A 25,289-nucleotide genomic window follows, 5' to 3' on the forward strand; every position below is an offset into this window, starting at 1 on the left:
ATCAATAAATTTCGAATTCGGAAGAGATTATCTACAATATGTTAACTTATTAGTATCAATTTTAAAAGACTCGTCATGCCATGGCGATATAGAACATCTGAGTGCACTTTCATCATCAACTGATTCGCGATTTATTTCGAGTGCACACAATTTTTGTGTTGTATCTCCCTAACATAAAAATTACATTCAAGCGAATCAAAACCGATTTTACTCAGTGCCGTAGTACAAATCGTCCTGTCAACAGGCAAGCATGTGATTGGCTATTGTTTCGTTTGATCTGCCTCTATATTGCTTAATGTCAACAGTTATAGTCATATAGCCTGGACATAGATTGCGCTGAGTTAGTCGTTGTTTCCTGTGGAAAGTTAAGGCCAGTGTAACGTTGTTGCCGTACTGGCGACCATGGGATAAAGGGCTAGGGAATATTAGTCGTCCCAACATGTCGGCCATCACGGGACCTGTAACTGTTTACATATATATGAGGACATGTTATTGGTTTGTTTTACCGTGAGAACTGTGGACATGACGCTATTGTCATGTATAAATTGTCGTGCATTGTCCCGTTGACCACAGGTTGTTGACCACAACAGTAGAATTCGAGTCACTGATACAACAACAAAGGATGTGATAAAAGTAAAGAGTACCTTTAGACTATTAGATGTCCAGAATTCATAGGTCTGAATCATTCAAGGCAAATAGATGAAGGGGTCAAAAGTGCGGGGAAATTTGCGGGAATCATTATAGTAAAAATGTCACTTACGCGATCAAAAGGAGAAAAGCCGGTAACGCATGGAAAGGTCATTAAACCGACAAATCAAAGTATATCGTGTACAAAGGAGACAACGATTTATTTAATTCCAGAACATAATGCTGAGATTTGGGATGGTCATATTTAACAGTCAAAATAAGGTTATTTAAGACAAATAGAATATGAGGGGAAATTCGAAACTGAACTTATATCACTATGACTTGCGAAAGTCATTGACTTCGCAAAGGTCCAAAGGTACATGTAATTTTCTGATTAATTGATAAATTATAAAATCCTTTAGATGTGTGTCGGACTATTTGATAATAGGCCAATTTAAGATAAATTACATGAGAGTTTTCAAAAAGATGAAAAGTTACTCAAATACAAGAGCCGGGTAGTATGGAGAACAAAATTAAAGTGAAGTGCCTTTTCACAGAAATATGAATATAGATCGTTATATTCTCACTCCATGTCTGAAAGACGATCTGATGACGTCAAAACAAACGTCAAAGCAAGCAGGATTATGTTAAGAGTTGGATGTGTTTAATAAACAAGTAAATTGACATTTTCAACGTGTGCAAACTGTGAGAGCAATATGTCTCGAACATTTTTTGTTTTTTGTTTTTTGAACGACATTCTCGACTAAGCAAATATGATATCAAATTTCCACAGGAAAAATAGGGATCGTAGAGCAGTTAATTAAAAACAATATACGAAATTGTGGTGATGTATTCGCAGAAAAAAATAAATGTTTCGGTCCTGTTCGCAATGAAAGTCGCCGGATTAATGTGATTGATATTGCCTACGTATTTAAAAAAAAATGTCTTCTTACGTAGTATGTCCATCATAGATGAAATATTGTACTTTGCATGAACCTATAGGCGAACTTTTCGAAACAGCAGTTGGATATTGCAATATCTTTCTTTCTTTGTAAAGATAGGTTTGTAGTGCTTTATCGTAAAGTGGCAGAATGTTTGTTGTCAACCAGGCGTGCTCTCTAGCCTGGGGAGTTATTTCCTTCATGCTTACAGATGGCTCGCGGTAAGCTTGATCATTTGTTTAAGTATTTCAAAGCAAATGGATGTCTAAAGGTTTGTTTCCGTTGTAGATTTCATGCTGGTTCACAATATACAGGGGTTCGAGAGATACAGAAATGCGATTGAAATCGTAGGGGGTTTTGGAAATTAGTCAGACTAATAAGTGAGACATTAAAACATCAAAGTGTTTTATTTGAATCTCTGTGCCAGGATTTATTTGGTAGAGGTTAATTAAGGAGTAGATATTGAAGATACAATAAAAACGCACAATATGATGGACGGTGGAAAATTCCATTGTAAATTATCTTTATCCTACATCTATGTATCTTCCGGAGTCTGAAATGTTCTTCTAACCAGCAGATACATATATGTCGGCATTCTGTATATTTTGTCTTACTACATGTATGGTCTGTTGTCGGTTGAATTAGATTACTTGATTATACTCTTATTTCAATCCCTTTACTATCGCACGTCTCTTTCTCTAGGGAGTCACTAGATCTCTTGAATTCCACGTCGTGAGTCCTCAGGTGCATCGTTAGACGTATTACCGAGGTACATTGTATTATGACAGATGGTGGTATGTCGGGTAACCTAAACATACCATCATTGTCATGCCCGAGCTTCATTCCTATGCAGTTGTTCTATGATACTTTACACTCTGTCGAAGACGTGTGCTGCTTAACCTTAAATAGTATCATCGCTTCATTTCTCGGTTTATGTGACGTAAAACCTGTCTTAGTGACCACCTAGGTATATTCTGGCCGTCACAAACGGATAATTTCAGTTTCGTTTTGATCGGTTGGCTCTGAATACCACTTTTCTTTGTCCATTAGTCCATTAAATGGTTTTTATAGACAGGTTTTCATTTCCACGTTCCTTGTGGTACATAGATACTCTTTTATTATGATTAAATACCATATATCCCATTGGATGGCGCTTCGTGATTATACATGTTAAACATGTTTTTACGTACAGTATTTTTTTCGATTGATTTAGAAATTCTCGTTGTAAAGTGTTGGCTGCGGTTTAGCTTCTGTTTTGTGATAATTATCATACATTTCGAGCATATTCATTGGCTTAGAACATTTCAGATTTCATTGGCTTAGAAATTTAAGTTTTCATTGGCTTAGAAAATTTCAGTTTTCTTTTGCTTAGAAAATTTCAGTTTTCATTGGCTTAAAAATTTCAGTTTTCATTGGCTTAGAAAATTTCAGTTTTCTTTTCCTTAAAACATTTTAGTTTATCTGATTGAAGACTTCGTTATAAATATGATATGTAAGCTGAATAAAAGAGTTAATACTTTTACAAGGAATGTGAAAATGAAAAAAATGTCTATTAACACCATTTAATGACAAAGAAAACGGTATTGATAGACAAGCGTTTTTCTATCTTCCATACTTCCAATGCAAGGCTGGCATACATAAAATATCTAAAATCATTTCATAAAATCTCATATTAGTTCGTTCAACTTAATTTGGCATCAACAACTGATGTGGCACAAAAAATCAAAATCTAAATCTGATGTTGCGTCAACAACTTATCATAATTATGCATAAAACCAATGTAAAATCAAATGTCATCAATAATGTACTAAAGCGATATTTTTTTACTTTTACGTCAAGTTGACAAATCACACTCACACTGGCCATTTTGTTGGGCAGCGGTGGTCATGTCCCATAACAAAAGAAAAAGGCTGTTTAAAGATAACGTGTCATCAAAACGTCACTGAATGAGTGGTGGGCTGTGGGGCGACTCGTGTGTTAATATAGTATTTTGCTAGGAAACTAGTTCTAGGAAAGTCTCTGATACAGCGATAACATAAAACTCACGGTATCTATACATTTAAATCATCATTTATTTAACAAGAAAAGAAAAATCATTGAAATATAAATATTAACAATAATAACTTAACATTACAATTTTTAATACCGTTAATCCTTTGATCAATACATACTAATTAGAAATACATTAGCACCATTATTTCTAGGCCTAACATCGTCGTTAACAGTTAACTATTGCGATTATTTCAATGTGTGTAGAATTACCATATAAATAAAGGATTCCTGTGTCAATGAGATACAAATGTATTTAACAGTTTATAAATAATCTTGGTTTTCTTAATCAATCACTTTCCATCATCATATCATGCATCGGTAATTAAGTTATTGTACAATATTTCATCTTTCAAGATTTTTGCTCAGTTAAAAATATAAACTGAACTTAAAGATATCCATATTAATTATAAACGGCACAGGTTTGGATACATTTAGCTAGTGTTCTTTCTGCAGGTAACAAGGCAATTATGTTTGAGAATGTCTTAGTCTGGTGCCTGGGCCTGAGGAACATTAATATGGAATGTAAAGATGCTTCAAACCTTTCCTCTCAGTCAATGTTTGATTGTTCAGGTTTCAAATATTTCCTCTGGATATAGTCAATTCAGTCATCATAGCCATTGTTAGGAAATGCTTGTTCAGTTGGCAGGTCCAGGATACTCAAACAAAGCTGCTGCTCCCATCCCTGTCCCCATACACATAGACACCACACCGTAGGACCTGTAAAACAGAACATGTGATTGGTCAGTAGAGACATCACAACGAAGGACCTGTAAAACAGAACATCTGATTGGTCAGTAAAGACACCACACCGTAGGACCTGTAAAACAGAACATCTGATTGGTCAGTAAAGACACCACACCGTAGGACCTGTAAAACAGAACATGTGATTGGTCAGTAGAGACATCACAACGAATGACCTGTAAAACAGAACATCTGATTGGTCAGTAAAGACACCACACCGTAGGACCTGTAAAACAGAACATCTGATTGGTCAGTAAAGACACCACACCGTAGGACCTGTAAAACAGAACATCTGATTAGTCAGTAAAGACACCACACCGTAGGACCTGTAAAACAGAACATGTGATTGGTCAGTAGAGACATCACAACGAATGACCTGTAAAACAGAACATCTGATTGGTCAGTAAAGACACCACACCGTAGGACCTGTAAAACAGAACATCTGATTGGTCAGTAAAGACCACACCGTAGGACCTGTAAAACAGAACATCTGATTTGTCAGTAAAGACACCACACCGTAGGACCTGTAAAACAGAATATCTGATTGGTCAGAAGAAACACCACACTGTATGACATATATAAAACAGAACATCTGATTGGTCAGTACATACACCACACTGTATGACATATACAAAACAGAACATCTGATTGGTCAGTACAGACACCACACTGTATGACATATATAAAACAGAACATCTGATTGGTCAGTACAGACACCACACTGTATGACATATATAAAACAGAACATCTGATTGGTCAGTACAGACACCAAACCTGTTATACAGAACACCTAATTGGTCAGCAGGGTACATTAATTCTTTACTTTTTGTTTGCACAAGAGCTTGGAAAAAACAGCGCCTCTTAATTTGCTTATTCTTTGTTTCTAGGAGAGTTTAAAACGTATGTCTTGTTATTTATATATATGATATAAACCTGATTACCACATGATTTTGTGTGACTTGATTTAATTAAGACCCTTGCATGTTCACCTACCGTATTCGTTCCAACAAGCGCCCAGGGCGTATACAAATTGAAAAGAATGAAAAGGTGCTAATAGAATGAAATTGTATTGCAAATTTATACAATTTTGTGTAGTTTTTGGTATTGATTTATGCCTGGGCAATTGAAATCGAGGCCTCAAATAGGGGGAAGGGCGCTTATAGGGACATGAGTACTTATTAGGTCGAATACGGTATATTATTATTCTAGTTCCTACCAAATCTGCATAAAAAATGTACAACATTTACTTCAGCTAGGGAGCTAAAAAAATGGAATTATTATGATAGATTTTTTGTTAGATCAATTTTCTTACTTGATCCCACTCACTAAATCTAGCATTATAAGTGGGAAAGTAGGAAAGTGATCATGAGACATAAACAATACATATGTGCATGTATATACAACTCTCTGATGTTGGAAAATGTGTCCAAGACATCCTTAATTATGAGGAATATACTGTTTGCTTGCTTGTTTGTTTGTTTAATTTACGTCCTATTAACAACTAGGGTCATGTAAGAACAGCCTCCCATGTATGCAGTGTGTAGCGTGTAAGTAGCGTGCTGTGCATTTTTTGGGAGACTGCGGTATATTTGTGTTGTCTTCTTGTATAGCGAAATTTCCCATTTTTAGTGCTATATCACTGAAGCATGCCGCTGAAGACACCAAGCAACACACCCCACCCGATCACATTATACTGACAACGGGCAAACCAGTCGTCTTACTCCCTGTATGCTGAGTGCTTAGCAGGAGTAGATTAACTACTACCTTTATAGACTTCCGTGTGTCTCGGCCAGGGGACAGAACCCAGAGCCTTCCTCACAGGGGCAAACGCTCAACTCAAGGCCAAAAATGAGGCAGTGTCGAGGGAGACAGTAAGAAGAAGAAAGTACATGCAAGTTAAGAAGAGAAAAGCTAAGACACCATTTATGATAGGTGCAATTCTACTACCCTACCTGCAGGGCTACATGTATAATATTATCCAAGGACAATTTTTTTTTTATTCCTAGGTATACATACAAACCAGAGATATAACTACTACCGAATAGGTAGAAAGGGGCTTAACTCTTGAAGTTTTGACAGACAGTGATCAATTTCATAAATCACTTAAAAATATATAAGTTGATACCATATACACATTGTAAAAAATTTTGCCAAATTAAAAAGACAATGGAAATTAACATTTTACAAAATCCTGCATATAAACCACGTTTCACCTGTCACTTGATACAACAAAAGCCTCATATCTATTTCAGAACATAAACACCACTTTTCAGTTATATAGCATATGTCTGATGCTATGTAAAGGAATTGAGTTAAACTTGATGAGGTTTCTTTATCTAATATTCAGGCACGTGCACATGCAATTCTAAAAATGAAATTTTCCACTAGCCACTATACATACAAATAGTTTCACCTGCACTGATCAGAACTCTACTAACCTACATGGATATTTGATTTTTTGTTTCAATACAACATGTAAAATGTTGAACATTTCTTTTATATATTATGTCACTATTAGTAAAGAAAAATTATGAACTGAAATTATTCCCCTGTTTTGTTTTACAAGGGCCTATTCAATGTGTAACTTTACCACGAGTTGATAAAACTAATGTAAATCCATTTTGAACATTCTAATCTAAGATACATACACAGACTAACTTTATATGTGATATGTAAATATCAAGTATCTTACTTTTTTCCTCTGCGTTTGAGCTCGTGAAGGAGTGTGGCAATCTGTCTAGCACCGGTACAGCCTAATGGATGACCCAGAGCGATGGCGCCGCCCTTCGGGTTGACTTTCTCCGAAGGAAGTCCAAGTTTATCGACACAGTATTTAGCTTGACTAGCAAAGGCTTCATTGATCTCGAAAATCTCTATCTCTTCCTTGGTCATTCCTGATGGCAAATAAAGCAATACATTATACACCAAGCTATTCTCTCTATCACAGATAAATCCAGTTATATTAATAAACTGAAAACACGTGTGCGTTATACACTATAACCAAAACTGAAGACACATGTGTATTAAACACTATAACTTCAACTGAAGACACATGTGTATTAAACACTATAACTTATACTGAAGACACATGTGTATTAAACACTATAACTTCAACTGAAGACACATGTGTATTAAACACTATAACTTATACTGAAGACACATGTGTATTAAACACTATAACTTAAACTGAAGACACATGTGTATTAAACACTATAACTTCAACTGAAGACACATGTGTATTAAACACTATAACTTAAACTGAAGACACATGTGTATTAAACACTATAACTTATACCGAAGACACATGCGTACTAGACACTATAACTTATACTGAAGACACATGTGTATTAAACACTATAACTTATACTGAAGACACATATGTATTAAACACTATAACTTCAACTGAAGACACATGTGTATTAAACACTATAACTTAAACTGAAGACACATGTGTATTAAACACTATAAATTCAACTGAAGACACATGTGTATTAAACACTATAACTTAACTGAAGACACATGTGTATTAAACACTATAACTTAAACTGAAGACACATGTGTATTAAACACTATAACTTAAACTGAAGACACATGTGTATTAAACACTATAACTTAAACTGAAGACACATGTGTATTAAACACTATAACTTAAACTGAAGACACATGTGTATTAAACACTATAACTTAAACTGAAGACACATGTGTATTAAACACTATAACTTAAACTTGAAGACACATGTGTATTAAACACTATAACTTAAACTGAAGACACATGTGTATTAAACACTATAACTTCAACTGAAGACACATGTGTATTAAACACTATAACTTAAACTGAAGACACATGTGTATTAAACACTATAACTTAAACTGAAGACACATGTGTATTAAACACTATAACTTAAACTGAAGACACATGTGTATTAAACACTATAACTTATACTGAAGACACATGTGTATTAAACACTATAACTTCAACTGAAGACACATGCGTACTAAGACACTATAACTTATACTGAAGACGCATGCGTACTAGACACTATAACTTATACTGAAGACACATGTGTATTAAACACTATAACTTAAACTGAAGACACATGTGTATTAAACACTATAACTTATACTGAAGACACATGTGTATTAAACACTATAACTTCAACTGAAGACACATGTGTATTAAACACTATAACTTCAACTGAAGACACATGTGTATTAAACACTATAACTTCAACTGAAGACACATGTGTATTAAACACTATAACTTATACTGAAGACACATGTGTATTAAACACTATAACTTAAACTGAAGACACATGTGTATTAAACACTATAACTTAAACTGAAGACACATGTGTATTAAACACTATAACTTCAACTGAAGACACATGTGTATTAAACACTATAACTTAAACTGAAGACACATGTGTATTAAACACTATAACTTCAACTGAAGACACATGTGTATTAAACACTATAACTTAAACTGAAGACACATGTGTATTAAACACTATAACTTCAACTGAAGACACATGTGTATTAAACACTATAACTTAAACTGAAGACACATGTGTATTAAACACTATAACTTAAACTGAAGACACATGTGTATTAAACACTATAACTTCAACTGAAGACACATGTGTATTAAACACTATAACTTAAACTGAAGACACATGTGTATTAAACACTATAACTTCAACTGAAGACACATGTGTATTAAACACTATAACTTAAACTGAAGACACATGTGTATTAAACACTATAACTTAAACTGAAGACACATGTGTATTAAACACTATAACTTAAATTACATATTTTCTAATAAGACCAAACACTCTATCTCAAAAACCTACATCTACACACGTTCACCTTCATTTATGTTTGTGTAAAGTTTTATTCAAATATATTTCACATGATTTGGGTTTTTTTTTAATTTTATCAAAACTTATTTCAAAATGGAAAATAGAATGCATAACAAGGTCAGTCTAAATTTGTTCTTTCTCCATTCTATCTTGGCAGATATGACCAGCAGGTTTTAACTTAAAATTAGCACAATCCTATCTTTTTTTAAATAAAATGTGTATGCCAAGAAACAATGTGTGTGTGACAAGATTGATCACAATCCAGTAAAAATATAATGGCAAAGACACAGACCAATATATGACAGTCCTAAACTGCCAATTTGTATGACTAGTACCGTATTCGACCCAATAAGCCCCAGGGCGTTTAAATATTTTGAAAAAGGGCTAATAAGACGAAATTATTGCAATACTATACAGCTTTTTGTCAAAATTTATGCCAGGGCAATTAAAATCAAGCTCTTAAAAATAGGGGCACTTAAAAGGACATGGGCGCTTATTGGGGCGAATACGGTATATCAGTTTGAGATACAAAATTACTAAGAGACAAACCATATATCTTTGATAAAGCCTGATGTTAATTAAAAGGTTTTTTTCTATGAGACTAAGACTACTGTCTTTTATCTAGAAATATCAAAGTTATGATGATATACTCCCTAACTTTTACCTGTTTTTGCCAATAGCATAGGAATAGCGATAGCTGGTCCAATCCCCATGATCTCGGGAGGGCAGCCCCCTACAGCGTACCCCCTCAGGACTCCAAGGATTGGCAGATTGAGGCGAACAGCCTCCGATCTTCTGGCTAGTAAAACAGCAGCAGCACCATCACTCACCTGGCTACTGTTACCTGTGTACAGGTAAAAAATAATCAATTACTCACCTGGCTACTGTTCCTGTGTACAGGTAAACAAGAGATCCCAGAGGGATCTTGGCGCCCACCAAAGTTTGATCTACGTCTGACAATGGAAAGAGGGATCTTTTCTCTGCTTTTCAAACTTTTTCAAACATACAACATATATGAAATATGAAACAGATCATCTCATTACTTTTTTAGAAATAGCAGTAACAAACTTCAACTATCAAAATCCAACCTGTTGGCCATCTTGTTGACCGATCGGTCCTAAAATGCAATATGCACAACTAAGGTCCTAGGGGAACATACAACAAAATTTGAGAGAGATTGCTTCAGTACTTTCTGAGAAATAGCGGTAACAAACTTTAACTATCAAGATCCAAGATGGCGGTCTGGCGGCCATCTTATTGACCGATCTGTCCCAAAATACATTATGCACAACTAGGGCCCTAGGGGAACCTACAAATGAAATTTGAAAGAGATCCCTTCAGTACTTTCTGAGAAATAGCGGTAACAAACTTTAACTATCAAAATCCAACATGGCTGCCTGGCGGCCATCTTGTTGACCAATCCGTCCCAAAATGCAATATGCACAACAAGGGCCCTAGGGGAACCTACAAATGAAATTTGAAAGAGATCCCTTCAGTACTTTCTGAAAAATAGCGGTAACAAACTTTGGCTATCAAATCCAAGATGGCTACCTGTCGGCCATCTTGTTGACCGATCGGTCCCAAAATGCAATATGCACAACTTGGGCCCTAGGGGAACCTACATATGAAATTTGAAAGAGATCCCTTCAGTACTTTCTGAGAAATAGCGGTAACAAACTTCAATTGTCAAAATCCAAGATGGCTGCCTGGCGGCCATCTTGTTGACCGATCCGTCCCAAAATGCAATATGCACAACTAGGGCCCTAGAGGGACCTTCATATAAAATTTGAGAGAGATCCCTTCAGTACTTTCTGAGAAATAGCGGTAACAAACTTCAATTGTCAAAATCCAAGATGGCGGCCTGGCGGCCATCTTGTTAACTGATCCGTCCCAAAATGCAATATGCATAACTAGGGCCCTAGGGGAACCTACAAATGAAATTTGAAAGAGATCCCTTCAGTACTTTCTGAAAAATAGCGGCAACAAACTTTAACTATCAAAATCCAAGATGGCGGCCTGGCGGCCATCTTGTTCACTGATCGGTCCCAAAATGCAATATGCACAACTAGGGCCCTAGAGGAACCTACATATGAAATTTGAGAAAGATCCCTTCAGCCCTTTCGGAGAAATAGCGGTAACAAGAAATGTTAACGGACGGAAGGACGGACGGACGGACGGACGGAAGGACGGACGGACGGACGGACGGACGGACGGACGGACGGAAGGACGGACGACAGACCACGGACGAAAAGTGATTTGAATAGCCCACCATCTGATGATGGTGGGCTAAAAATAATCAATTAGTGGGGTTCCAATCACTTACGATCTCTACCACCCTGTTATCGGAACCCCTGGAGTACAAAGGATGCTGTTTCCTGTGTACAGGTAAAAATATAATTAATTATCTCATACCTATGGGTGTATTACTGGCTGATCTAGGGCAATACACTCATGTCGTTTAAGGCTGTATTGCATGGCTACCAATGCAATAAAGCTTTGTGACGTCACAGCATTAACAAAAGTACTAATTTTTTGGTACAATTTTAATATTTTTGTTAGAAACTAAGCTGGATTTACTTAAAAAGCTACCAACAACAAGATTTGCGTTGAAAATATCACACAATTTTCATGTATGGAGATTTGACTTGCAGTCACATTTTTTTCGAAATTATTTCAAAATGGTGGAAAATAATAGTAGTAAAACTGCAATAAAATGCCAAGGTATGAGAGAAAAATACTCTTTCATATGTGGATATGAAGGATGGGGATATTCTACCCTCAGAATCACAAAATGTTGTAAAACCCTCGGCAAGCCTCGGCTTTTACTACATTTTGTGACGCTTGGGTAGAATATCCCTATCCTTCATATCCACATATGAAAGAGTTTTAATATGACATACATGATTATCGTTACCCGAGTACACGTGAAACCCAATCTAGCAGCATTTAGTAGATTTAGACCATCCAGTTACTTTTGATGGAATAAAAAAAGGAATTAATTCTGACAGAATGGAATATTACTAAACTAGAGGTGAGCTGCCTTAGAGCAGAATACTCTAAAATATGATTTACCAAAAAAATTGATTTTAAGATATGCTTGATTCCCGAGTTTTAAACTAGGGTACATATGTATACTGTTAATTAGATAGGGGAGATATTCTATTATTGGGACCAGCTGGGAAACAGGCGAAATAATCTAGTATTTGGATCAGCTGAGAAATAGGGGAGATAGTCTAAAATTGGATTCAGTTGAGAAAAGGGGAGACAATCTAATATTGCATGGGTTCAGCTGGAAAATAGGGGAGATAATCGAGAATCTGGTTCATTTGGAAAATAAGGAAGATAATCAGGTATTGGGTTCAGATTAAAAAAAGGGGAGATAATCGAGTATAAGGTTAAGATGAGAAATAGAGGTGATAGTCTAGTATTGGGTTCAGCTTGGAAATAGGGAAGATAATCAAGTATTGGGTTCAGCTGAGAAATAGAGGAGATAATTGAGTATTGAGTTCAGCTTGGAAATAGGGGAGATAATCGAGTATAAGGTTCAGATGAGAAATAGAGGTGATAGTCTAGTATTGGGTTCAGCTGGGAAATAGAGGAGATAATCGAGTATTGGGTTCAGATGGGAAATAGGGGAGATAATCGAGTTTTGGGTTCAGCTAGGAAATAGGGGAGATAATGGATATCGGGTTCAGTTGGGAAATAGGGGAGATAATTGAGTATTGGGTTCAGCTAGGAAATAGGGAGATAATCGAGTATTGGGTTCAGCTGGGAAATAGAGGTGATAGTCTAGTATTGGGTTCAGTTGGGAAATAGGGGAGATAATTGAGTATTGGGTTCAGCTAGGAAATAGGGGAGATAATTGAGTATTGGGTTCATCTGGGAAATAGGGGAGATAATCAAGTATTGGGTTTCAGCTGGGAAATAGGGGAGATAATCAAGTTTTGGGTTCAGATGGGAAATAGGGGAGATAATCAGGTATTGGGTTCAGCTGGGAAATAGGCGAGATAATTGAGTATTGGGTTCAGTTGGGAAAAAGGGGAGATAATCAAGTATTGGGTTCAGTTGGGTAATAGAGGAGATAATCTAGCAATCAGCTGAGAATTATGGGAGATAGACTAGTATTAGAATTCAACTGAAAAATTTGGGAGATAATCTACTGCCAGTAAAATTCAGCTATATAACAGAGATACATGTAATCTTAAGTGATAACCTGACTCAGATGAGATAGTGAAGTATTTAGAATCCACTAGCAAAAAAGGGGAGATTATTTATATATATATATAGTGATATGATCTCTAACAAAGAAACGGGTTGTAATCTACTATAAGGGTCCAGTTGGGAAATAGGGGAGATAATCTACCAGTTATAGGATTTATAGAATTACAACTGTACAATGTTTATGAGAGCTGATGCAAGTTTAGAGTTCAATATCCATTTCAAGAAGATTTTGTCGATTTGTCATATACATTTATATCAAATGGATTGGACAATGTTGACATCAGACTATGTTTTTTAATTCTATTCCTATTCAGTTTTTAAAAAATACATATTCTGCATTCCTCATATCATCAAAAGATTACTTACAACACATTATATCTGAAGGAGAACAGCTCCAGAATTATCTATAAAGGTAGTAGATATTTAGTTAGATTAATAAGTTATGGTCATAATCCTTATATGATAGTTTTTCATATGAGATTGAAGAAATGCTCATTTGTTGATAGACAAACATAAACATTCCAGGAGGTAATGGGCCAGTAATTTCCTGTGCTTAAACACACTAATCCCCAGACACAGAGTTCAAAAACAGATAATAGTTATCATGTAAGGAGCCAAAGGAGCCTAGAATTCTATACAAAACAATTAAACATAAAAACAAATGTCTTGTACATGTAAGTGCTTAACTTATTGATTAATGTGAGATATACAGTTGTATGTACCTGCTGTTGTTGACCCGCCTTTTTTAAATGCTGGCTTTAACTTCAGTAATCCCTCTAGTGTTGTAGGGCGAATACCATCATCTTTTGTGACCTGGAAGAAAAGAAAGAAATAAACTGTTAGACAATATGAAAAACAAACCAAAATTATGCACTAAAAATAACTACATATCCATGATACTATAAATATAAATATATCAAGCTATTGTTAGCATATTTGAACTTCAGTTTCAGTATTTTAACTTTTTAAAAACCTCAGAATATTAACCTTTGACTTCAGTATGTTGACCTCCTTCAATCATATCTCATGAACTTTGACCTCAGCATTTTAATGACCTTCAACTTCAATATATAAGGCAATAAATTTTATACTGAGAGCTCAAATTAAAATTGTATGATAACTCATTTATATTTTCTTTTATAGTGTTATGTTCTATTAATAGATTTTCTATATAGTGTTGTACAATACTAATTGCAGATATGGTAAATTTCAAGAAATCAACAAGAGGCCCAAGGGTATTAACGGTCATCTGACTACCTTGGCAAACCTCACATAGGAAATTAATAAGATATAGTGTCATGGTAGCCATCTTCGATTTTGAATCAACCAGAGATGTAACAACACTTTGTCTGGACCAGTCAGGATCATTTGATGCAGGTTTCAGCCAATTAGTACTGGTAAACTTGAGAAGAAGTTCAAAATGTGTTTTCAAGATGGCAGCTGTTGCGGCCATCTTGGATTTCAGATCGACCTGAAAAATAACAACACTTTGTCGGGATCATGTCGGGATCATCTCATGCAAGTTTCAGCCAAACTGCTATTGTAGAACTTGAGAAGAAGTTCAAAATGTGTTTTCAAGATGGCGGCTGTGGCGGCCATCTTGGATTTTGGATTGACCCGATAAATAACAACACTTTGTCAGGACCATGTCAGGATCAATTCATGTAAGTTTCAGCTAAATCGCACAAGTAGAACTTGAGAAGAAGTTCAAAATGTGAAAAGTTAACGCACAGTGGACGGCGCATGACGACGGATGAAACATGACTATAAAAATCAATAATACCATATTGGACCCAATAATTGCCAAGGGCTTTAAAATCATTGAAAAAATGAAAAGGTGCATTGCAAATCATACAGTTTTGTGTTGTTTTGGTCTTTATTTATGCCTGGGCAATTGAAATCAAGGCCTCAAATAGGGGGAGGGGCACTTATAGGGTCATGGGTGCATATTGGGTCGAATACGGTATCCCCTATTATGTGACTTACTGTAATTGTTGTCTCGTTACCCTCCTTATCCTTTATCGTCGTGGTAACAGGAACAATTTCGTTATCAAAAAGTCCCTCTTTCTGTGCCCTGGCAGCCCTGTTGTCAAACAAATGTAACAGCTTTACTGAAATGTCTCTTTATTTTCTACAGTTCATATTATGATCACATCTTTTTTAAGTTTTTATTGAAGCAGTGTCCATGCCAAATTCATAGAAAGTTTTGAATTTGATAAAGAAATGATAATAAGAAAGAAACCCTAAATTTGCCTTTTCTAAAAAACTTTTTTTTTCATTTCAGTTTCTATTTAACTACATTCTTCCAATTTTGCGTTTTTACTTAATTAACTCATTTTGTCTTTCTTTGGTCTGGAAAAGAGAAAGGAAATATTGATAAGGTTATGTGCTGAACATTTAATTAGTAGCACTATCAATTTTATCAGAGTAATTGACCTGTTTTGTGATAACAGAGCAAACTGGTCCTGATCTTCTCGTGTCAGTTCGTACTTCTCAGCAACATTCTCAGAAGTCAATCTGGAAACAGATGTAAACACGTGTATGTATGTTCTAAATCAATCTATACAAAATGATTAAATATGTAAGTATATAGAAAAATGTATAAATAAATGAATTTAAATTAAAGAGTAAATGGCCATAACAAACTCTCTGAAACAACTTTAAGTGCATACAGATTAACTATCAAGTCTTTGTCTGAACCGCATGGACTATAAAGGGAAGTAACTCACCCCATAGGTATGAGACAGTTTTTAGCTTTCTCAATCCCTAACAACTTTGGGTTCAGTGAAAGGTCTTGACCCTTGTTCATCGTCATTTGTTCAAATCTGAGGGGAAAAAAAGACAAAACGGAAAGTTTGAAGTGGTTACATAATCAGACAAGCCTGGCACCAAGTAATGAATAAACACTTAAACAATATAATTCTTAAACTAGGCACACAAAATCTTAAATCATCTTGTACTATATGTGTTATTCAATTGAAAAAGGTTTTTTTTGTTTGTTTGAGTTTTAAAGCCCATCGACAACTGAGGTCTTTTAGGGCTAAACTACAACAAGTCATGCATTCGTTTTGAAAACGAAGGATTTACATATATATTTATATATGATTGCACATGTACATGTATGTGTATATTATTAACTTCTTTTAAAGATGCTCCGCCGCTGACAAATAGTATTTTTTCAAAGGAGCAGACAATTTCGTACTTTTCTTCAGTTACAAATGTTACTTACTTAACACCATTACCATCGTTGAAAAGTTTGAGCTTCTAATTTTACTTCAAGTTAAAAATATCTCAAAAATAATTAATTGCATCCCAAAAAAATTCTAAAAAATTTCTAAAAACTATATCCTATCTGGAATGATGTACTCATTGCGCATGCACCAAAAGCAAAATGAATTATTTCATATTATTTTTTGTGTAAATTAGACATATATATGCAAGATTAAACGATTAAACACCAATTATTATTCAAATGATGAATATCATTTATGCTCTGTCGGCGGTGGAGCATCTTTAAACTTATAAAACTGCATGGTTTTTATAAACAAGAGGCCCAGAGGGCCTGTATCGCTCACCTGGTTTGTAATGCCAAGTAATGTTCTGAATACAGGTTCATTGTTTTCTTTTCTGAAGGAATTTTAATATTAACCTCTAAATCCTCTATTGGGCCCCACCCCTCCCGCCCCCAGGGGGTCAGAGCCAAAATTTATACAAGTTCTGTTCCCCTTCTTCCAAGGATGTTTGTGGCCAAATTTGGTTACAATCCATGCAGAACTCTATGACTAGTAGCGATTTAAATGATTTACCTCTATTTCCCCTATTGGGCCCCACCCCTCCCGCCCCCAGGGGGTCAGAGCCAAAATTTATACAAGTTCTGTTCCCCTTCTTCCAAGGATGTTTGTGGCCAAATTTGGTTACAATCCATGCAGAACTCTATGACTAGTAGCGATTTAAATGATTTACCTCTATTTCCCCTATTGGGCCCCGCCCCTCCTGCCCCCGGGGGGTCAGAGCCAAAATTTAAACAAATTCTGTTCCCTTTCCCCAAAGGATGTCTGTGGCCAAATTTGGTTACATTCCATTCAGAACTCTATGACTAGTAGCGATTTAAAGGATTTACCTCTATTACCCCTATTGGGCCCCGCCCCTCCTGCCCCCAGGGGACCAGCCAAAATTTATACAAGTTCTGTTCCCCTTCCCCAAAGGATGTTTGTGGCCAAATTTGGTTACATTCCATTCAGAACTCTATGAAAAGTAGTGATTTAAAGGATTTACCTCTATTACCCCTATTGGGCCCTGCCCCTCCTGCCCCCAGGGGACCAGAGCCAAAATTTTATACAAGTTCTGTTCCCCTTCCCCCAAGGATGTTTGTGTGGCCAAATTTGGTTACAATTCATGTAGAGCTCTAGGACAAGTAGAGATTTAAAGGATTTACCTCTATTTCCCCTATTGGGCCCTGCCCCTCCTGCCCCCAGGGGGTCAGAGCCAAAATTTATACAAGGTCTGTTCCCCCTCCCCCAAGGATGTTTGTGGCCAAATTTGGTTACATTCCATTCAGAACTCTATACTCTATGACTAGTAGCGAGTTAAAGGAAATGTTGACGGACGGACGGACGACGGATGCCGCGCCATGACATAAGCTCACCGGCCCTTCGGGCCAGGTGAGCTAAAAACAGGAAATTTTGACTATCTCCTGATTACAACATTTATTTTCTTGTAATAACGAAATTAAAAAGAAAGGTAATTACCCAGCACCGATTCCCATATCACATTGATTATTTTTTAATTGAACCTACAACAGAAAGAAAAAACATAAGTTCAAGAGCTATAACAAAGATATTTGCAGGTGGAGCACATTCAGTAATGCGGGTGGCTATGCCGATAAATAATATAAAGGATGCGAGTCAATTCCAATCATTTTTATAATTTTACCTGCGACGTTCATGAAGGCCTGAAGTCCAGAGGAAACATTGTCGGTTGTTTGGGTTGTGTATACAGGTGTTGTCTCAGGGATCCCACTGTTAATATATACAGAATATCACTTAGCTTGTAATAAGTTAATACATTGTTAATATATACAGAATATCACTTAGCTTGTAATAAGTTAATACATTGTTAATATATACAGAATATCACTTAGCTTGTGATAAGTTAATACATTATTAATATATACAAAATATCACTTAGCTTGTAATAAGTTAATACATTGTTAATATATACAGAATATCACTTAGTTTGTAATAAGTTAATACATTGTTAATATATACAGAATATCACTTAGGTTGTAATAAGTTAATACATTGTTAATATATACAGAATATCACTTAGCTTGTAATAAGTTAATACATTGTTAATATATACAAAATATCACTTAGCTTGTAATAAGTTAATACATTGTTAATATATACAGAATATCACTTAGCTTGTGATAAGTTAATAGGTTGTAATATATACAAAATATCACTTAGCTTGTGATAAGTTAATAGGTTGTAATATATACAAAATATCACTTAGTTTGTAATAAGTTAATACATTGTTAATATACATTGTATACAGAATATCACTTAGCTTGTAATAAGCTTTAGAAACTCTCAGTTCCATCACAGGAATTATAAACTATTTGGGTATATAACCAATAAGTAAATTTAGTAGTAACATTCTCAGGATATTGAACAGAACAAAAAAAAAGAAGATGCATTCGGTTGGAAGGACAGGGTGAAAGCAGTATATTTTATTATCAATATTAATTGTTTTGTAAGGGGTTTGATAACTAGAGTGGAACAGTCAGTGACATTACCTATAAAACTGGGCCACTCTGGTTGTGAAGGCATCCTTGGAGTCATTTACATTGCCTAAAATAAAATGATAATAGGATAAGAAATAGGTACACATACATGTGTGCATACATAATGTACCTATACATATGTCACCTACAAGTTGTGGAGACATCTCTACACTATTACACATATACATTCCTACACATATGTCACCTATCTGTTGTGGATACAACCCTATACTAGTACACATATACATACCTACACTTATGTCGCCTATCTGTTGTGGATACAACCTTATACTAGTACACATATACATACCTACACTTATGTCGCCTATCTGTTGTGGAGACAACCCTATACTAGTACACATATACATTCCTACACATATGTCACCTATCTGTTGTGGATACAACCCTATACTAGTACACATATACATACCTACACTTATGTCCCCTATCTGTTGTGGATACAACCCGATACTAGTACACATATACATACCTGCACATATGTCACCTATCTGTTGTGGAGACAACCCTATACTAGTACACATATACATACCTACACATATGTCACCTATCTGTTGTGGAGACAACCCTATACTAGTACACATATACATACCTACACATATGTAACCTATCTGTTGTTAATACAACCCTATACTAGTACACATATACATACCTACACATATGTCACCTATCTGTTGTGGACACAACCCTATACTAGTACACATATACATGCCTACACATATGTCACCTATCTGTTGTGGAGACAACCCTATACTAGTACACATATACATACCTACACATATGTCGCCTATCTGTTGTGGAGACAACCTTATACTAGTACACATATACATACCTACACTTATGTCATCTACAAGTTGTGGATACAACCCTATATTAGAACACATATACATACCTACACATATGTCGCCTATCTGTTTTTGATACAACCCTATACAAGTACACATATACATACCTACACATATGTCACCTATTTGTTGTGAAGATATATCTCTATAATATTACACATATACATTCCTACACATATGTCGCCTATCTGTTGTGGACACAACCCTAAACTAGTACACATATAAGTACCTACACATATGTCACCTATCTGTTGTGGATACAACCCTATATTAGTACACTTTATACATACCTACACATATGTTGCCTGTATCCTGTGGAGACATCTCTATACTAGTACACATATACATACCTACACATATGTCGTTTATCTGTTTCTGATACAACCCTATACAAGTACACATATACATACCTACACATATGTCGTTTATCTGTTTATGATACAACTGATACAAGTACACATATACATACCTACACATATGTCATCTACAAGTTGTGGATACAACTCTATACAAGTACACATATACATACCTACACTTATGTCATCTACAAGTTGTGGATACAACCCTATATTAGAACACATATACATACCTACACATATGTCGCCTATCTGTTTTTGATACAACCCTATACAAGTACACATATACATACCTACACATATGTCACCTATTTGTTGTGAAGATATCTCTATAATATTACACATATACATTCCTACACATATGTCGCCTATCTGTTGTGGACACAACCCTAAACTAGTACACATATACATACCTACACATATGTCATCTACAAGTTGTGGATACAACCCTATATTAGAACACATATACATACCTACACATATGTCGCCTATCTGTTGTGAAGATATCTCTATACAATTATACATATACATACCTACACATATGTCGCCTGTATCCTGTGGAGACATCTCTATACTAGTACACATATACATACCTACACATATGTCACCTATCTGTTGTGGACACAACCCTATACTAGTACACATATACATACCTACACATATGTCACCTATCTGTTGTGGATACAACCCTATACTAGTACACATATACATACATACACATATGTCACCTATTTGTTGTGGATACAACACTATACTAGTACACATATACATACCACACATATGTTGCCTATCTGTTTTGGAGACATCTCTACACTATTACACATATACATACCTACACATATGTCACCTATCTGTTGTGGATACAACCCTATACTATTACACATATATGTACCTACATATATGTCGCCTATCTGTTGTGGATACAACCCTATACTAGTACACATATACATACCTACACATATGTCACCTATCTGTTGTGGATACAACCCTATACTAGTACACATATACATACCTACACTTATGTCACCTATCTGTTGTGGACACAACCCTATATTAGTACACATATATATACCTACACATATGTCACCTATCTGTTGTGGATACAACCCTATACTAGTACACATATACATACCTACACATATGTCGCCTGTATCCTGTGGAGACATCTCTATACTAGTACACACATATACATACCTACACATATGTCACCTATCTGTTGTGGATACAACCCTATACTAGTACACATATACATACCTACACATATGTCACCTATCTGTTGTGGATACAACCCTATACTAGTACACATATACATACCTACACATATGTCACCTATTTGTTGTGGATACAACACTATACTAGCACACATATACATAACACACATATGTTGCCTATCTGTTTTGGAGACATCTCTACACTATTACACATATACATACCTACACATATGTCACTTCTGTTGTGGATACAACCCTATACTATTACACATATATGTACCTACACATATGTCGCCTATCTGTTGTGGATACAACCCTATACTAGTACACATATACATACCTACATATATGTCATCTACAAGTTGTGGATACAACCCTTAACTAGTACACATATACATACCTACACATATGTCGCCTATCTGTTGTGGATACAACCCTATACTAGTACACATATATGTATCTACTACACATATGTCGCCTATCTGTTGTGGATACAACCCTATACTAGTACACATATACATACCTACACATATGCCACCTATCTGTTGTGGATACAACCTATACTAGTACACATATACATACCTACACATATGTCCGCCAATCTGTTGTTGACACAACCCTAAACTAGTACACCCTATACTAGTACACATATACATTCCTACACATATGTCACCTATCTGTTGTGGATACAACCCTATACTAGTACACATATACATACCTACACATATGTCGCCTATCTGTTGTGGATACAACCCTATACTAGTACACATATACATACCTACACATATGTCGCCTATCTGTTGTGGATACAACCCTATACTAGTACACATATACATACCTACACATATGTCGCCTATCTGTTGTGGATACAACCCTATACTAGTACACATATACATACCTACACATATGTCGCCTATCTGTTGTGGATACAACCCTATACTAGTACACATATACATACCTACACATATGTCGCCTATCTGTTGTGGAGATATTCCACTCTCCTTTATTACACCTTGGAACACTGCTGCCAGCATGTCATCTCCATAGGTATCCTGTTTCCAAAGACATGTTCAATATTCTTTTATCAATATGAGATCTAGAGAAATTTTAATTACAGTCCTGATAAATTCATTTCAAGACTAATTTATCAATAAACTACCATAATTTTTCAAACTTTATATTTTCCCTACAGACTCTTTGACTTTTATAATACAATCAGTTGATAATCTGCTATTGAGAACTGATACTGTTGACCATTATAACCTGGACCCCTACAAGAACAGTTGCCTTTATTTCTGAAAAAACTCTACAGTATTATACAGAGGCAAATTCTGCATGGATTGTATCCAAATTTGGCCAGAATCATCCTTGGAGGAAGGGGAACGAAGATTTGGCTCTGACCCCAAGGGGCAGGATGGGCAGGGCCCAATAGGGGAAATAGAGGTTAATTCTTTAAATTGCTACCAGTCATAGAGTTCTACATGGATTGTAACAAAATTTGGCCAGAAACATCCATTGGGGAAGGGAACAGAGTTTGTATTAATTTTGGCTCTGTCCCCCGGGGGCAGGAGAGGCAGGGCCCAATCGGGGAAATAGAGGTTAATACTTTAAATTGCTACTCATCATAGAGTTCTACATGGATTGTAACCAAATACGACCAGAAACATCCTTGGAGGAAGGGGAACAAAGATTGTATAAATTTTGGCTCTGACCCCCAAGGGGCAGGATGGGCGGGGCCCAATATGGGAAATAGAGGTTAATTCTTTAAATTGCTACTAGTCATAGAGTTCTAGCTACGTGGATTGTAACAAAATTTGGCCAGAAACATCCATTAGGGAAGGGAACAGAGTTTGTATTAATTTTGGCTCTGTCCCCCGAGGGCAGGAGGGGCGGGGCCCAATGGGGGAAATAGAGGTTAATTCTTTAAATTGCTACTAATCATAAAGTTCTGCTTGGATTGTAACCAAATTTTGCCCAGAAACATCCTTGGGTTTAAATGTTGGCTTTGACCCCCTGGATCAGAAATACATGTAGTGGGGCCCATTAGGGGATCAAAGAGAAATATTCAAATTTGTTCAGAAAAGAAACAATGAACCTATGTTCAGAACAGTACTTAGCATCACATACCAGGTGAATGATACATGCCCTCTGGGCCTTTTGTTTGCATCAATTATGTACAGTATACATGACCTTTAATTTACCTACATGTACAAATGTAGATCCTAATATTTGACTCAGTGACCCTGACCTTTGGTCAATTAAATTGACCCTTTTTTGTGTGTATACACCAGTGAAACATGCAGTTTGACCTCTGCTCATTTTCAATGTATACAATTGAAAATGTATGCAAATTGTATTTTGATATTATTCTTTGTATAAAGCAAATAAGTTGAAAAACTTAATGCAAATAAAGAATTTGAATTATGTACATGTATGCATTGTATCATTTAATTTTTGTGTGTGTATTTAATAATAATCATATATATAATATAAGTTGTCATTGGCAGCAAATTAAATATATATATATATATACAGTGCAATATATGATGTCACAAATACAGTTTTTGGAATATAATATTGTTACTTTGAAAGCTAATATAATTAAACCAGACTTTTAAACATTCATTGATAGTGTACATTAATTTGTAGATTTTCAATTAGCCCGTGATACTCTGGCCCCTACACCAGACATTATGACGGACAGATGTCTGGTGTAGGGCCAGAGCGCAGTGCTTTATCAAAAGGTGGAACTCGCCGACACCGTTTGGTATCGGGCCAGGTCATTTCCAATTCAGACTGACCTCCGAGAAGCCCCACTTACCTTGGCCTTTTCAACAAATGAATAATTTATCTACCCAAATATAGCAATCCGTTGAGATTAGAGGCGATTTGCATACTATGAGAAAATGGTGACGACGACGAGGAAGATTTCAAGTTGCATAAAGGAAACTACTGTATTGACATTGGATTGCTGTGGGTTAAGATAAATTATTCATTTGTTGAAAAGACCAAGTTAAGTGACTCGACCTTCTCGGTGGTAATATATGTTTTGTAAGCAGTCTCAATCGGAGATGACCTGGCCCGATGCCAAACAGTGTCGGCGGATTCACCTTTTGATATAGCACTGCGCTCTGGCCCTACACCAGACATCTATCTGTCAAAGTCTGGTGTCAGGGCCAGAGTATCTCGGGCTCATGTACAATGTACATGTATTAATTCAGTATAAATTTATTGTACAAATTAAAAACATATCATTTTATGATCACAAGGCTCCTTAATTAAATCAGCAAAGCACGTGAAGACGATGTACCTTGAATGACCCCCTGTTTGCCTTGCCAATGGGTGTCCTAAGAGCAGATATAATAACTACATCGTCAGGCCTGTCTACAAATCGTCCTGTCGATCCAGCCACTGGGGAAGGCCGTACTTCGGTCTGGGGCAGGTGCCCGAACACAACCCTCATACGATCCATTATTCTTACGTCTTTCCTCTACTAGGGCTGCAGCTCAAGTAATGGGCGATCTTTGTCACAGTTCAATATATGTGTGCGTGAGTTATCGTTCTAATTCCTTGGGTTCATGATCTAGGACACTCTGTCTGATCATAGTACAACGTCTTGGAAGGGAATCA

The 25,289-nt window shown here is 35.9% G+C and overlaps 1 protein-coding gene across 1 annotated transcript; it reads right to left on the minus strand.

The window, feature by feature from the left end:
- Positions 1–3,622: 3,622 nt before the first annotated feature.
- Positions 3,623–25,289, minus strand: LOC138314156 (3-ketoacyl-CoA thiolase B, peroxisomal-like). The gene is made up of 12 exons (XM_069254332.1): positions 24,970–25,289; positions 22,618–22,711; positions 19,242–19,296; positions 18,371–18,462; positions 18,193–18,229; positions 16,174–16,269; positions 15,881–15,961; positions 15,431–15,527; positions 14,167–14,257; positions 9,888–10,067; positions 7,054–7,255; positions 3,623–4,337 (listed from the first exon to the last, which is right to left on the minus strand). Exons 1-12 carry the CDS (start codon positions 25,129–25,131, stop codon positions 4,256–4,258), a joined length of 1,269 nt encoding a protein of 422 aa, XP_069110433.1. The 5' UTR covers positions 25,132–25,289; the 3' UTR covers positions 3,623–4,255.

This window comes from Argopecten irradians, chromosome 2 (assembly GCF_041381155.1).
Source record: "Argopecten irradians isolate NY chromosome 2, Ai_NY, whole genome shotgun sequence".
Lineage (NCBI taxonomy): Eukaryota > Metazoa > Mollusca > Bivalvia > Pectinida > Pectinidae > Argopecten > Argopecten irradians.

Coding starts and splice junctions, on each gene's coding strand:
- LOC138314156 (XM_069254332.1), bottom strand. CDS start 25,131: ATGGATCGTATGAGGGTTGTGTTCGGGCACCTGCCCCAGACCGAAGTA. Junction 18,230..18,370: donor CATGAACGTCGCAGGTAAAA/TTATAAAAATGA, acceptor TGTAGGTTCAAT/TAAAAAATAATCAATGTGAT. Junction 4,338..7,053: donor CTCAAACGCAGAGGAAAAAA/GTAAGATACTTG, acceptor TCTGTTTTACAG/GTCCTACGGTGTGGTGTCTA.